The sequence below is a fragment of the Belonocnema kinseyi genome, chromosome 9, assembly GCF_010883055.1.
Source record: "Belonocnema kinseyi isolate 2016_QV_RU_SX_M_011 chromosome 9, B_treatae_v1, whole genome shotgun sequence".
Classification (NCBI taxonomy): Eukaryota; Metazoa; Arthropoda; class Insecta; order Hymenoptera; family Cynipidae; genus Belonocnema; species Belonocnema kinseyi.
Genome location: NC_046665.1, coordinates 33,654,058 through 33,669,953, shown reverse-complemented (window position 1 = coordinate 33,669,953; position 15,896 = coordinate 33,654,058). Strand labels below are relative to the sequence as shown.

The 15,896-nt window shown below is 34.0% G+C and overlaps 1 protein-coding gene across 1 annotated transcript in view; it reads right to left on the bottom strand.

The window, feature by feature from the left end:
* Window positions 1–10,903: 10,903 nt before the first annotated feature.
* The window catches only part of LOC117180469 (protein FAM102B), a 133,181-nt gene continuing 128,188 nt past the window's right edge, over window positions 10,904–15,896 (bottom strand). The window contains exon 7 of the mRNA XM_033372968.1: window positions 10,904–13,103. Within this exon, the coding sequence (XP_033228859.1) occupies window positions 12,982–13,103 (122 nt within the window). The 3' untranslated portion in view covers window positions 10,904–12,981. The remainder of the gene's footprint in view (window positions 13,104–15,896) is intronic.

Here is a 15,896-nt window from a genome sequence, read left to right as displayed (position 1 = left end):
TAATCACAGCTGGTGGTTTCGGGCCTAAATCAGCTTACTAAACGCGAATAGTAGCATATACTCTACCAGTTATCTCCGTGAGGAGATATTAAAATCTTGCGGCAATATCTACAAGAGGAAAAAATAGAAAGATATGGGAAATCTTTTTCGCACTTACGAAACGGAAGTAAAAATTGCCCGAAACATTTGAAGGATAAAGTTCCGAATAGGTTAACGTGACGATTTCCTTCACACTGCATATACTTATGTATTTTGACGCGCTGATTACGAAAATGATAGTGAAAATTTGCGACTAGGCGATTTTCATGGTGAAATCGCGAAAAAACCATTTAAAAAATGTGGTTTTTTGCGTTTATCACAGTCAATATGCAAAATCTCGCAAAATGCTTCTAATAAAAGTTGTAGATCTTACAGAAATAACATTTTTTTTGTAGGATACCTTTTTTTCGTACGAGTGATAGTTTTCGAAAAAATTAGTGATATATCGATTTTTATGAAAAAAACCATAAAAATCAAGCTCTTTTCGTTTTCGAGTGGTAACCGTCCCCCAGTGTCAGCAACCCGTCTTATACGCGTAATTGAACCCGTTTACAAAGTTTTTTCTGGTTCCAGTCACAGGGGTGCCTTCCCGCCCCCCCCCATGACGCGTGGGAAAAGGGGCAGGGATGTGACCTAACATTATTTCTGTGACCAGTTACAGGGTTGCCTACCCGCCCCCCACGGGGAGTTGGAAAGAGGGCAGGGGTATGATCTCACATTATTTCTGTGACCAGTCACAGGGGTGCCTTCGCACCCCACGTCGCGTAGGAAAAGGGGCAGGGGTGTGACCTAAGTTTTTTCTGGTTCCAGTCACAGGGGTGCCTCCCCCCCCCCGCATGACGCGTGGGAAAAGGGGCAGCGATGTGACCTAACATTATTTCTGTGACCAGTTACAGGGTTGCCTGCCCGCCCCCAACGCGTGGGAAAAGGGGCAGGGGTGTGACCTTAAATTATTTCTGTGACCAGTCACAAGGGTGCCTACGCGCCCCCACGACGCGTGGGAAACGAGGCAGGGGTGTGACCTAAGTTTTTTCTGGTTCCAGTCACAGGGGTGCCTTCCTGCCCCCACCCCCATGACGCGTGGGAAAAGGGGCAGGGATGTGACCTAACATTATTTCTGTGACCAGTTACAGGGTTGCCTGCCCGCCCCCACGACGCGTGGGAAAAGGGGCAGGGGTGTGACCTTACATTATTTCTGTGACCAGTCACAAGGGTGCCTTCGCGCCCCACGACGCGTGGGAAAAGGGGCAGGGGTGTGATATAAGTTTTTTCTGGTTCCAGTCACAGGGGTGCCTTCCCGCCCCCCATGACACGTTGGAAAGGGGGTCGTGTCCGAACTAAGTTATTTTTGTAACCAGTCATTGGGATGCCGGGGTTTTTTTGCGTTTATCTCAGCCAATACATAAGTTTTAGCAAAACGTTTCTATAAAAGTTGTAGATCTTATCGAAATGCACATTTCTTATATGATACATTTTTTTCTACGAGTAATAGTTTCCGAGAAAATCACAGATATATCTGATGAAATGTAACAAATTTACAAATTTCAATGCAATTAGCGACAGGTCTTTCTGCACCATCCGCGCTCACAGTACTTAAGGGCGTGTGTTTCTTGCGTGCAATATTATTTTCGAGATTTTCCTCTCTTGAGTCCTCGTCAAGATGGATGAAACATATAATATTTTTAGTTTATCTAAGATTCTCCAAGAAAGGGAGACAACTCTTCAGTGGTTGCGACAAATCGAATTAATTCCGTCTGAACGATTTTGCCCAAAACATAAGAAGAAGATGACTCTTGTGGAGTCTGAACATGTTCCCGGATCCTTCCTTTGTTATAAAATACACAAATATCGTCACAGTATTACCGTTGCAGAAAACACGTGGTTTGAGAGGTGCCGCCTTTCTGCAGCGGCCTGTATGCTCATTACGTATTTTTTTGCGTTAAATTTGAATTTTGAACAAACGATCCGGGAAAGCAGCATTATAAACAATCAATCGATTTCTCGAGAAACAGTTTCAGACCGCTTCTCATTTTGTAGAGAGATCTGTATGCTTGCTCTTGACAGCAGCTTCGAAGAGGATGGTCGCATCGGCGGTGTCGGTGAAGTTGTTGAAATCGATGAGTGCAAAATCGGCCGTCGAAAATACGAGCGAGGGCGTGTAGTAGAAGGATCATGCATTCTCGGAATGGTCCACAAAGGACATTCCTACAACTATCAGCTGGAAATCTGTCCCGATAATAAGAGAGATCAGGCTACTTTAATTGCATTAATAAGAAGCATGTAGCGGAAGGGACAGAAATCCACACCGATTGTTGGAAGGGATACATTAATCGCGAAGATTATGGATTTGTCCGCAAAACTGTGAATCATTCCGAACAATTTGTGGATCCCGATTCCGGAGCGCACACACAAAACATCGAGTCATCTTGGCGGTGGATGCGACGATTTTTCTCACGAGGAGTGCGTAAGAGCAACATTGCAGAGCATCTCTGCGAATTTTTGTGGCGGCGACGCGTAAAGAAAATAGTTGCTGATCCGTTTAAAGAATTAATTACTAACATAAAAGCATATTACCTTGACCACTAAAGATACTTAGCAGACTATTATAAAAAAACTTATAAGGAGTATACAATCAAGACAATAAATAGAATATACTCAGAATTTCTAATTAAAATAAATTAAAATATATTTAAAAATCATAAAAGTAAAAAAAACAATTGAAAAATTTTAAAATACAAAAAAATGCTTTTCAAAATACTCCAACCTTCCCGTGGTGAAAAGCGTGAGTAGGTACCCAACCGAAACCAATGGAGAATGCTCTTTTTTCATACAAATCGAGATATAACTAATTTTCTTGGAAAATATCACTCGTAAAAAAATATTTGTTGCACAAAAAATGTGTATTTTTGTACGAGCTACAACTTTTATTAGAAAAATTTTGCAAGATTTTGCATATTGGCTGAGATAAACGCAAAAAAACCATATATTTTATGGTTTTTTCGCAATTCCACCATGAAAATCGCCGAGTCGCCAATTTTCACTATCATTTTCGTAATCAGCGCGTCAAAATACAAAAGTATACGCAGTGTGAAGGAAATCGTCCCGTTCGCTTATTCGGAACTGCACCCGTTATTTATTTATTTTTTTTTTAGTTTTGGTAAAATGAAAAGGATCAAGGGCAATTTTTTGAAAACTTTTTTAGACGAGCAAACCATTATTTTATCATTGTTTCTTTTCTATTGTTGTTTGCGAGAAGAATAAGAAAGTTTTATTTGGTGAAAAAGACAAATTCTCCCGTCCACAAATGTTATAAGTACATATGAAACTCACAGGATTCACTTCCTTATAAAAGGCCAAATTCAACAAAAAATTGGCAAAAACTATATCTGAGGTTTTTCTTGAAAAAAATCGGCTTTAAAGATTTTCAAAAAAATTGATATAGTTTTGTTTATTTTAAACATTTTTAAAATTACTTTGTTTCCAAAACATTCTGCGACATCAAGTGTAAATTGCGCCGGATTTGAAATTGATTCGGTCTTTAACAGAAATATAAATTACATAAAATCTCGTGAAAAATAGGAGCCACTTCGACTTCATTCATGTATTATTTCCACTTTTTCATAAGGTTGACTTTTATCTGACGTGATGTCTGGACTACCATTAGGTATTCAAGGAAGCTGTGTTTGAAAGTGAATGGGATAGGATAGTACCGGGTGAACGACATGGAGTTAACGCGTGATATTATGTCATAGATAAAGATTTGTATGTTTACTGGAATCATCCCCTGATCCTCGGAAGATATTAATACGGTAGCCAGCCTTCTTTTCGAGACTCGAATTTAATCTTGTCTCCAATTGGTCAATGAATGAAAAATCCATAAAGAATCATACAAAATTAAGAAACCCTTCACGGTTAGCCTCAATCGAGCTCAGATCTTGAAATAGTCTTAGCGTATTCGAGAAACAAAAAAATTGGACATGTATCTTTAATTGGGCTCAAATTAAAGCATATGTAAATGGGGAAATAAAAAGAAACATAGATTTCTTTTTGAATTAACGTATCCATTTTTTTGTTTCTTGTCTTAATATATTCGTATTGCATACCAGAATCAAACAAAAAATGGGGAGTGCCAGCACCTTTTGGATGAGCTGAATGTCAGTCGAGGCTAATCATGCCCTATTTACATGGATAATTCGTGCGCTGACCTTGACATTGAGCAATGGTACTGATATAGGCAATAGCAATGTTGTAATTAGTATTATCAATTTATTTTTCTAGAGTGATGAAAAGAAGATATCCTATAAGTGGAACGAGGCTTCTTCATAGAGGGAGGTTTACAATGACCTAAATTTTCAAATCTACTTTTTTGACATACTTTGATATAGTTCGACCCCAGCAGATCGAAAATACAATTTTCAAAAAATGTACGTATATTTGTGAGTCTGTGTCACTTTTTTCTGTTCACCATATCTCTAAAATTAAAAGAGATAATCCTGAAATTTGGGCGATTTGTAGCGCCGACTGACATACAATATGGTAGTATTTTGAAGTAGATCGACCATTTAGAAGAAGTTATTTTTAGCTTATATATTTAGAAAGAAATTACCTTGTTTATATGAGAACTTTTTTGAAATTAAAAATATCACATTGCGATATCTAGCGTATTCATTTGCAACTTCGACACGCATCGATTGCCCTGTTAGGTTTTTTCATTTCAATCAACAGCCAGCTTCAATTCGTAGATTGCTGAGGGGAAAACAATAAGGGGCCAAATGCATGCGATTCAGTTCATCTTTGCCCTATTTTGCTATTTTTTTCTATATACGTATATTGAAAAAATAGTTTTTATTTTTTAATTACTATTTAATGAAATAATAAAATGATAATAATTATTATTAATTACAAACATGTTACAGAAACAAAGCTTTGTTCCATGCATTTGGTCCATTGTTTTCCCCCTCAGCTTTTAACAAAGTGAAGTTAGCTGATGATTGAAGTGAAAATACCTAATTGCTGCACCTCTTATGACCCACCAGTATCGATTTCGGAGGTTTAAAAAAAAGTGTGTTCTGTTTATATGAGAATAATTTTTTTTCATGTTAGGGATACTACACCCTAGTAAAACTGCCTGATATGTTATCAATAGAAACCGTTTAAAATCATATAGGATGCAGATGGCATTCTATGTGGTCTTAGGTGGTTCTTAAGAGCCTTTTTACTTGAATTGGGTTTCTAATGGCTTGTATTTGGCACTTAAACGGCTACTGGGACTAAAATTAACTTGAATTTTGTTCTAATAGGCTTTATTAGGCACTGATGTGCTTTTAAAACACGTCTGGGAATATGACAAATTGCAAGGTGCTTCTCTATGTGGCTCTATGAGGTTTTTGATGGTGAAGTGGAATTCAATTTATCGAACTAAAATTCAAAGATCTGCAGTGCAAGTGGTCCTGAAGTAAGTCTGTTAGGTTTGGCTTTTTCACGAATGACACAAGGTCAAAACTGTTGCTCTAGCGCAGCTATTTCCAAACTTTTTTGGCTCTTTCTGAGGAACGGTAGGGCCACCACCCTCAATTTTTTCATAATACTTAAACTCAAGGGGGGACACTTGACTAATTATTTTTAAATTATTTTTAGATTATTTTAAAAAATTCGAATATGCTTGACAGCCTGTGATGCGGGCATGTGCTGGCTTGTCGCGCTCGATCTTCCCATTGTAAGAAAATTAGAGCCGATTAGGAAAAATGGAAAATTTAGTAAAATATTCATTAGCGAATTTTAATAGGCAGCGTTAGATTTTCTGGATTATGACGAGAACATTATAGGAAGATAGAAAGAAATCGTTTAATAACTTCAAAAGTAATTGCACTTTTGTTACGCTGCAAAGTGGTCCAGTAGTGTATTTTCTTGGACAAATTTAGTGAAAATATTAACCGATTTTTATGAACTTTTTTTTCATATTTCCAAAATTATATCACGAAATTGATTCAGCTCATTTAAATTTAAATGTGTCAGACCTTTATAACTTCAGTTATTGTAACAGGTCTCAATCTCAAAACAATGAAAGGCATTCATGCTAGGTCAACAAAACCCCGGGCCCAGCCACTCGGCACCCCCCCCCCCCCCCCCCCCCCCCCCCCCCCCGGATATGAGGACCCTTTCATTGTCATGAGATTTAAGGCTGTTTCAATAACTAAATTCCTAAAGACATGGTTCAATTCAATTCTAATTATCTGAATCATTTTCCTGATGTAATTTTAAGAAAATGAAAAAAATTACAAGAACTCTCAACTGGCATTGAAGATAGTAACCGAGTTTCATTAACTTTCTTTTCATTTTCACTTTTAACAAATAAATATTCATTTAAATCTTTATAGTAATGAAAAAAAGTTTAAACTGCTTTGACATGATTTCCATGCATTATTCATAAGACAAAGTGATAAACAATAAAAAGTGAGAAAAAAAAAATTAATTGAATTTTTGGATAAACATTAGTCATTTGCTTTTCATGTGTTGTGGTCAATCACTATGTTTTGGCATAATTCACAAGGACATTGATTGACCACCCGTTAATTAATGTAGACATCATTTTAATGTAGTTTTAATCACCAAATTCAAATAAAATCCAAAAGATTTTATTGAAAACTATCGTAACTATTAAAAAATATATATAAATTTTCAACAAGCGGACACTCTTGATCTCAACAGCTCTTCGTTAATTCCCTATTCATTCAGCATCACCGAGTTGAATTTACACTGACATTTAAACGCACTACACTGCACGAATCTAGCTTGCCAAATAAGCTGCGGAATCGCGTCCTCTTCATCCTACACTATTTACTAGTAGCTTTATTTGTGAGTATTCTTTTATATGAGTATATTTAAATGAGGTGACCAATGATTTGACTGTTTACTCGAAATAAAATATCTACAGGAATATAGAATATAAATTTGAAAAATAAAAGATCAAAGAGTGAAATGTATTTTTACTACTAGTTAGTCATCTCGTCTCTCGCAGGAGGAAGTAATGCGTGACTATATTCGAATAGATTCTAAAATAATTTATTTGATTTAAAGCATAAAAATAATTCGGTTTTCAGGACATCAGACACCATCTATTTTTAAGGCCAGACCAAAGTACATGACCATGTTATGGAGACTGCAAATTCTAATTCTATTTTTTTAAAAGATAATTTGGTCTTCTCGCTTCACCATGATGTAATAATAACTTGAATGTCTAGATTTTTGTCATCTATTCACTGCGACTCTTCATTCAGTTTTTTTTTAATATTAACAAAATTATAAGCATACATAGATATTGAGGGGTAGAAAAAAGAATGGACAATGATGGTTCTGATTTTCAAGGTTTTATTATCAGCACATGGAAGTTTGCGTTTTTTTAAATAATAGATAAAACGAATAGTCAACAACAGTAAATCATAGAAATCAGCCCGAACATATAATTGTAATACTCTCAGGCACACGTTCTAAGTAAAAGTAATACAATACGATTGATAATACAGGTAATAATGGCTATTATTACAGCATTGTAAAATATCACAACAATAATATCTGCAACTGTCTCTTGTATCAAATTGAAACAAAATAATATTTTCCAGACTGCAACAATGGCAAAGAAACGCAAGCAAGACAAAATTCAAATAATTCTCAAATTTACTTGGATTGAATATTTAATTTTTTAATAACAAGTAATAATAAAGCGCGCATCAAGAAATTTCAACATTTCCTAAATTTGTTTAAGTTGACTTTCTTAGCTTTCAATTAAAATTTTAGTATTTTTTTCATTTAGATAAAAGAAATTATTTTTGTAAATGCGAATTTAAATAACGGAGAGCAGCGTTTCTTAGTCAAATTGCTCGGGTCTCATCATAGAAAAAAGGAAAATATAACGTTTTTCTCATTCTTTTTACTTTTATATGTATAATGTACAAAGGAGAAATCGTGCCATGTTCCCAGCGCGCATTAATATATCCCAAATAAATTACATCGTTGCGATCATACAACACACTGGTATGAAAAATAATTAACTTCTCGAATCGCGCTGCAATTATAAATAAGAAACTCATGCCTTTTGAAAACATAATTTTCAACGCATACAGTTTCGGACTGTGGCTAAATAAAGTACTGGTCCAGACATTCTTATTCGCGACACGGTGAATTTAAGAAAGAACGTGAAAAAATTAATAGACGCGACTAAAATAACTTGGTAACTTCAAAGTGGCCAATAAAATCTAAGAAAAACATCTGCGGTCTTTTCCCGGTTTGGAACCATTTTCTCCACATAAAAATTTACTACGTCAAGTTTTTCGAAGATGAAATCTTTTGATTTGAAGTATTCCAAACTTAGCTTCAATAAAAGACGCATTTAAAGTAGAACTTTTCATAACTTACGATTAAAAGCCTCAAAAACGAAATAATCCCTAAATGGAAATCATTGGAAATTTTTTTTCAAACTAAAGCCATTTAAGTTGACCATTTAAAAAGTTGAACAAAACTGATGAAATGGAAACATTGAAATTGTATCTTTCTAAATGGAAAATTAATTGAATTAAAACTTTGAACAAGTTACAATTAAATGAATTGTTCAATTATTGAGGTTTCCGCTTTGAACTGAACCATATCATTTTTAAAGTTTCAATTTCAAAATCGTTAAATTTTGACACTTTTATCCATAATTGTTTATTCTTGAGAACTTCCAGAGACCACGATCGTCAAACGCTTTAATTATAAACTTATAATTGCTTAATATTATAACTGTCACTTTTAAGAAGTTCAATTTCTTTAAATCTCCCATTAAATTTTGTTCACGTTTAAAGAATTTATACATATTTACAAGAAACTGATTTTGAAACAATCAACTTTAAAATTTCCAATTCTAAAGGTTTTAATTTCAAATATTGCTATTGGGAGAGTTGTCAAGTCCAAATTCTTGAATTTAAACTTGAAATTAAAGTTAGTTTCCTTCTATTTATTTTCAAATAATGGATAAATTGAAAACTAAATTTAAATATAAATAGTAAATACTTTCTAACATTTAGATGTAAATACTATTGGTAAAAATGAAACATTAGAAACTTTAAGTAACTTCAAATCGAAATCAATGAAAATTGTAAAAGTCCATGTTTTTAAAATTTGTTTTGTTAGTTGAGATTCATTAACGCGTATAATTTATTTATCATTGAACGTAATTTAAAACAAAAATATGGGTAGAGGGAAATATTATAATGCTTTTACCCAATCAGTCATTTCATTTACAAACAATTGTTTTCAACTTGTAGCAACTAACAAAACGCAAAACATAAGTTCCATTCTGAATAATTGCGGTTATTTCCAATTATCTAACCTTTGAAACATACTCTGAAAATAAATCACGTGTTGTCCTGAAATATTTATCATCCCAACTAAATAGAAAATCTGGAATATTTTAAGATAAATAATAATATTAGATTTGAAGAATAAATGATATATTTATACGGAATTTTGTTTGCGAGAAATCCGAGTCGAAAAAAATAAATAACGAGATTCATGCTAATTTCTAGACATAAGTTCCAAAAACCCTGAGACCACTCTGTACCATCTCTCAACCACACCTTTTTAAACATCATATACATACAGCGATACAGATTTGCAAATACGGAGAAAATATATAAGGTAGAAGTACCAGTGCCTGAACAAGCGAAACTTGTTATCTATTTTTCCTAAAGAATTCCACAAAAATAACTTTAGACGTCGAAAAAAACAATTTGAATAATGAGGCAGATACTGAAGGAGTCAGGTACGATGAGTCATAAGCTTACTCAGAATCTTGGGAAATCAAGCAATTAAGAAACATTCCATACAAAATAAGAAGTAGCCTCAGATTACTTGAATTAACTGCACTAATTGAAAACAGTGTATTAGAGGAATATATCAATAAGAGAAATAAATAACTTCTCTAACAAAAAGGAGATTTGCATCCTCTACTTCTTGAGTCAGGTACTGGTACTTTAATTAACCTTGTAACACCAGCCACTTGCTACATAACAGTCACTACGCTATATTTACAAACTGCAGTTGAACAGCTGATTGCACCAACCAAAATTAATGTTTTATGGAAGAATCAAGCAAATTATTTCCAATAAAAGTAACTTTTGACACATTTCTTGTGGGAAAATTAATTTCAGTATATTACCTGGCACGTCAGAGGCAATTACCAGCCTTTTCCACCAACTCGCCATAAAAAAGGGAGCCCATTTGTTCACACTTATATGCGAGCGTCCGCATGAAAAGGGTTCTTACCACCAGCATAGACTATAGAGTTACGTGTAGGGGCATATAGCCGGATAAATTAGCGGCGTTTTAGGCCTAAAATTATGAACCTTCTAACCTAAACACTGAGTCACCAGGGCATTTTTTAAGTCGGGACTTCGAAAACCCGTTTTTCGAGAAAATAAAAATATACTCCCAATTAATTTAGTATAGGTCCCAGTATCAAAACCCACTCAACCCCTAAACTATTTAGAACCGGCCATAAAGGCTCTTTTCATGCGGACGCCCACATATTATTTTTGTATAATAAACTCAAATTAAGTAAATTAAACCAATTTTAATCATTTTTTTACGTTTGTTTAAACAATTTTTACCTTTTTAAGGCCGTTATACTCAGAACTTTTGAAATTTAAGTCATCAGATGGTTTTTACTTGTTTTAAAGTTAAACGCTTATTGTATAGTTTTCTTTGCGGTGGCCGCTATAATGAAAGAAAAAATTTTACTGCCATTGAAATTGAAGCTATAAAGCTAAAAATGTTTATTTTTGAAGTAAAAAAATAAACTTTAAATTAATGCATTCAAAGTGGAATTATTTTTAATTCTAAATATTTCAAGCGAATTCAGGAGCAAAAAATGTGTGTGCTGGAAAAGGAAAGCGGGCGTGGCTCGAAAATTTAAAAAAAATCCATTTTCGGAAGGATTAAAAAATTTCAATTTAATTCAGTAGAATAAAAATAAATTCAAAAGAGTTCACGTGGAATCAAACGAATCCTGAGAATTGAAACAGTTTAAATGAATCAGAAGAAATTAAGTCAATTGAAAAAACTTGAAAATAATTCAAAGAAATCCAGAAGAATTTAAAGCATTATGGAAATTCAAAAGAATTCGCAAAAATTGAAAAGCATTTTACAAAAATCTTCTGAATTCAAAATAATCCAAAGACTTAACAAAAATTTCCTTAATTCAGTTGAATTAAGTAAATACAGAAAAATTCGAATAAACCAGAAAGAATTGAATATGAATTCCAATATAGGGGTTTCTACTAACTTTTTTAGACTTTAAGATCAAAAAATAAATTAACTCATTGGTTTTTCATAGTCAAAAAAGCCCTGTTTATTTTCCGGGTTATCTTTTCAGCGGCCACTTTTTTTCTACTTGTAGTAACATTAAAGTTACTTTAACTACATCGCAATGAAAGACTTTTGAAAAGCCCTAAATTTCTTTAGAATACTAATTGTTGAAAAATACTGGAAATTCGTATGCAAATGTTTCAAAAGCTTTCACTTTATCGTCATAAAAATGTAAAACCTTGATGTACTCCCTTTTTTGAACACACACTTCTTTCCCGAACTTGCAAAGTTATTCTACCTATTTTTCTGCGCATAATCATCCCAAACTCAGTAAAGACTATCCCGCGGTTCTTCGAAGTATTGGGATTTGAGCATAAACAGCAATGAAATCCGAAAATGTGCTCATGAGCTTTGGACGTTTGAAAATGGAAAGATAATCGGTGCGTGCATTGGTTTGAGGTGGAAAGTTAGGGAAATGGCAATGTAGATTGTAGGAGGAGAGAAGAAATCGCAGTAAGAGAATAAATCGAGAAAAAACCAGAAATATGAGAAGTAATTGTTTTGACAGGAAAGAATTGCGTTGGTGCATTTGCAGCATCGACGGTAGCTAACGTTTATAACGTTCTTCGCATCTGACCACGTCATGATTCGTTAATTTATTTAATAACTAATATCCTCTCGTTGACAGTTTAATGTTTCGACTAATTATTGACTAATGCTCCTGTTTTTGAAGCATGACAAAACTTCTTGTGCTTCGACTTCGTGGAAGAAAATATGTATACCTATGCGTTTTTGCGCAAGTCCATCGCTTGACTTATTTTCTTTTAAAGCAGACTTGTCTGATTTTCCTTGTATTTACATGCTTCGTAATACTTTCTTTATCCCTCGTAACACGTCTTGACTTAGGAGTAAAGTGACTCTTGGCTACGTACGCCATTTTATTAGTTGTGAAATTACGAGCCTTTTTCGCTGCGCTCGAAGTAAGCAGCGTCGACGGAGCTTCGTTGTGAAATGTTAAACGATTCGCTCTGGATCTCACTTCTCGATACTAATCTCTAAATTCGCAACATTATTTTAATTGAATTAGCAATTAAAAGTTAAAGTATTTTAAACTTAAAAACTTTTTAACTAGAAAATTTATGGTAGATTTTTAAAACCTAAGTTTAAAACAATTCAACTTAAATTGTATCTCAAACTTAAATCATTGGTCTTAAGTATTTTCTTAAACAATTTTTAGTTAAAACGAATGTCAAAATATTAGTGGTCCACCATTCTGAATGCGAACTAATAGACAGCTACTTAATTCACCTAATACTTAATACAACTAATAAATGCGCTTTTGCATGAAACACATTTCAGAGGCCGAAAGCGAGACCAGGTCGAAAAAAGCTAAACACCGTATGGGCGCGTCTAAATAAGAAGTAGTTGGCGTATTCGAGTCGAAGTCTCCTAAACCTAAGGTTGACTTTTTCCCCTGAGTCTACCGTCTCATCGTTACTACCGAGGCTCGCAAGTTTCGTAAACGAGCTCAGGCACCAGCGCTAGCGAGAACGTAGAGGAGGTTTGTCTTGGATAATGTCGACGTGACATGGTAACTTCGTGTTACCTGTTGTTTTCCTCCATTACCACCTGTTTGAAAACCCCTGCTGGCATCTGGCTCTTAACTTCATGACTTCCTAGCGCCGTCGTGCCGTCCTTTGCTATGAATAACTGCAGACCAGATGCTAAAAATAACAAGAAATATTAATTACATAAAAGTATAAAATATGTGCTAAGACGAAATAAAGATATGTAACAAAGTGCACATTGAAAATGAGAAAACAATATTTTTTCAGTATTGTTCAGCTTTCTAGGTTTTAGGTAGTTGCCGTGTCAAAAGTTAGACATCTTGAAAAAATAGCTTTTCTATGATTTTAAGAATCAAATAATTATAAATGATGTCATTTCAAATAAAAAACATTATATTTTATGAAAAATGTTAAAATTCACAACAACAAAGAAACATTAATTATGACCTTTTTTTTGCAATTGAACTTTTTATGATCGTTGCTTCTTACCAATTTCTGAAAAATAATTGTATTTTAATAAATGACGGCTTATTTTTTACGGGAAAAAATTCTCTAAAACTCTAATCTTTCCAATTTTTAAAATAACTAAATATTCTTCAAATATCATTATTCGTTTAAAAAATGTTTCCTTAAAACAACAAACATTGTTTTCACGATTTCAGCCATAGAAAAATTCACTTGCAAAATTGGAAACAGTAGAGTTGTAGAGAATGTTTTCCCGGAAAAAATTCACCCCCCCCCCCCCATGCGGAAAAGTTGGTTGGGACCCAATTGGACAACTCTCTGAGTCGTAACGGTCGGCCCAACGAATGCCCAGATTGGGGTTTAGTTGGGCGTTAGTTGGGCAGCCCGCTTTATGCCCAATTATTAAAAGAAGGGTACAATTATTGAATTCCTAAAGTTAAAAGTAACAAATAATAAATATTTGTTAGTATTTTTTTTAATTTGACGCTACTTCATGATTTCAAAACTCTTAGCATCCTCATATTCCTTCTGACCTCCATCCCAGTCTCTTCTAACAGTCAGCTCATTCCTCAAAGCATCTGAAGTTGTGTTTCTTGCAATACATTTGGTTTAGTACAAATACTCAACTGAGTATGGGAAACAGCAAAAAGCGATCACTTATTTCGTTCATTTCTACAAAGTAAAAACGAAAGAACTTTGTCAAAATAAGCCCATTTTATGGAAGCTTGAACGGATTTGACTAAAAGAAAAAATGGCGTTTGCAACTGATTTAGTGTAGACGAGAGCCCGTCTGCGGCGTTGCGGCTCGCGCAGCCGCACAGTGCACAACGTTAACCAATACAGTCGGGGTTTTCAAAATTATAAAATACTTAGTTTGCAAAAAATGTTTATTTATTTTTGTTTCACTTGGAAATGTTACTATACTCTGCTGATCTCTTTGATTTTTTTTTAGGAAATATCGATTTGAATTTAAAGCATATGTCTAATTCGGAAACAGTTTCATTATTATAAGCATATTAAATATATAGTAAAAGAAAAATGTTATTTTATGAACAATATTTAATGATTAGAAGATCTTTTTAAGGATGAAAGAAAAAAATTTTCAAGAAATTAATGTACTTCAACATTTTCCAACAAAATATCATAAACAATCAATATTCGTAAATAGTTCATTTACTATGCAATTTCATACATTAAGAATTATTTCCATTTATATGAATGAAATATGACTGCTAGATTCTGCTCGAATCGCTCATTATTTTTCAACCCGTGTGCCTAATTCATTATTCGTACGGCGTTTTTTATCAGCACTATCTCGATTTATTTATTTATTCCTAGACGGATACAGTTTACAATAACTTTACTGAAGGAAATAGTAGCTGACCACAGCCGATATTTTATCTTTCTACTGCCCTCTATCGATATAACTGGAGTTACATTTTGTGCGACCAGACTCGTTTGCTCCAATAGTGCTTACGTTAGGCGTTCTACGCGTGAGCCCAATTAAGTAAAAAATCAAGCACTGATCGCCTTTATCTACATAAGTTTTGACAATTGTAATTTCGGAATAATAAGAACGTATTCAGGATTTGGCTGGGATTGCATCCACTGACTCTTACGATAAAAATAATCTGTCAATTAATTTATGATGCCTACTATGGGCATTCAATAGGTATGCCCAATGAAAGCCCAATCAAGAAATCAAACACTGATCGGCTTTGTCGAAATGAGTTTTGATGCTTAAAAATTCGGAATACTTGAAAAAGTTTGAGGATTTATTCGGATTGCGTCCACCTAATTATTTAAATAAAATAATTTGTAAATTAATTTCACTTTTTTTAATTGGGCTGGCCAGTTGGTGCCCGACTGGTTTGCTCCGATAGTGCCCACTTTGGGCGTTCTATGGGTAAGCCCAATGTACGCCCAAGCACAGAATGAAACACTCACCGACTTTATCAACATAAGTTTTGATAATGAAAAATTCGGAATAATTGGTAAAGTTTCAAGATTTGGGTTAGATTGCACCTATGTAATTATTGAATTATATAATTTTGTGAATTAATGTGACTTTTTGTTAATTGGGCCGCCCAGTTGGGGCCCAATTGGCGCCCAATTATTAGTTGGGCTGATTTCCACATGAGCCGTATTAAAATGCAATCATTTTTCAAAAATTGGTAAGAAGCGACGGGCAGAAAAAATGCAATTGCAAAAAACATAGTTAAAATTAATGTTTTTTTATTTTAAATGATATCAGTTATAACATTCTGATTCTTAAAATCATGGAAAAACTCTTTTCAGATACCTCACTTTTGGCACGACAACTACCTTAAGGGTAGCAGAAAGCGATAAAATATTTTTAATATTTACTCCACAAATTCTTTCAATTACGAGAGTAGTTCAATAAGTCCTTAGAATGAAGTATAAAAACAATTTTTTTTGGGTAAATTTTTTTTTATTTTTCAACATAATCTCCTTGGAGCTCTA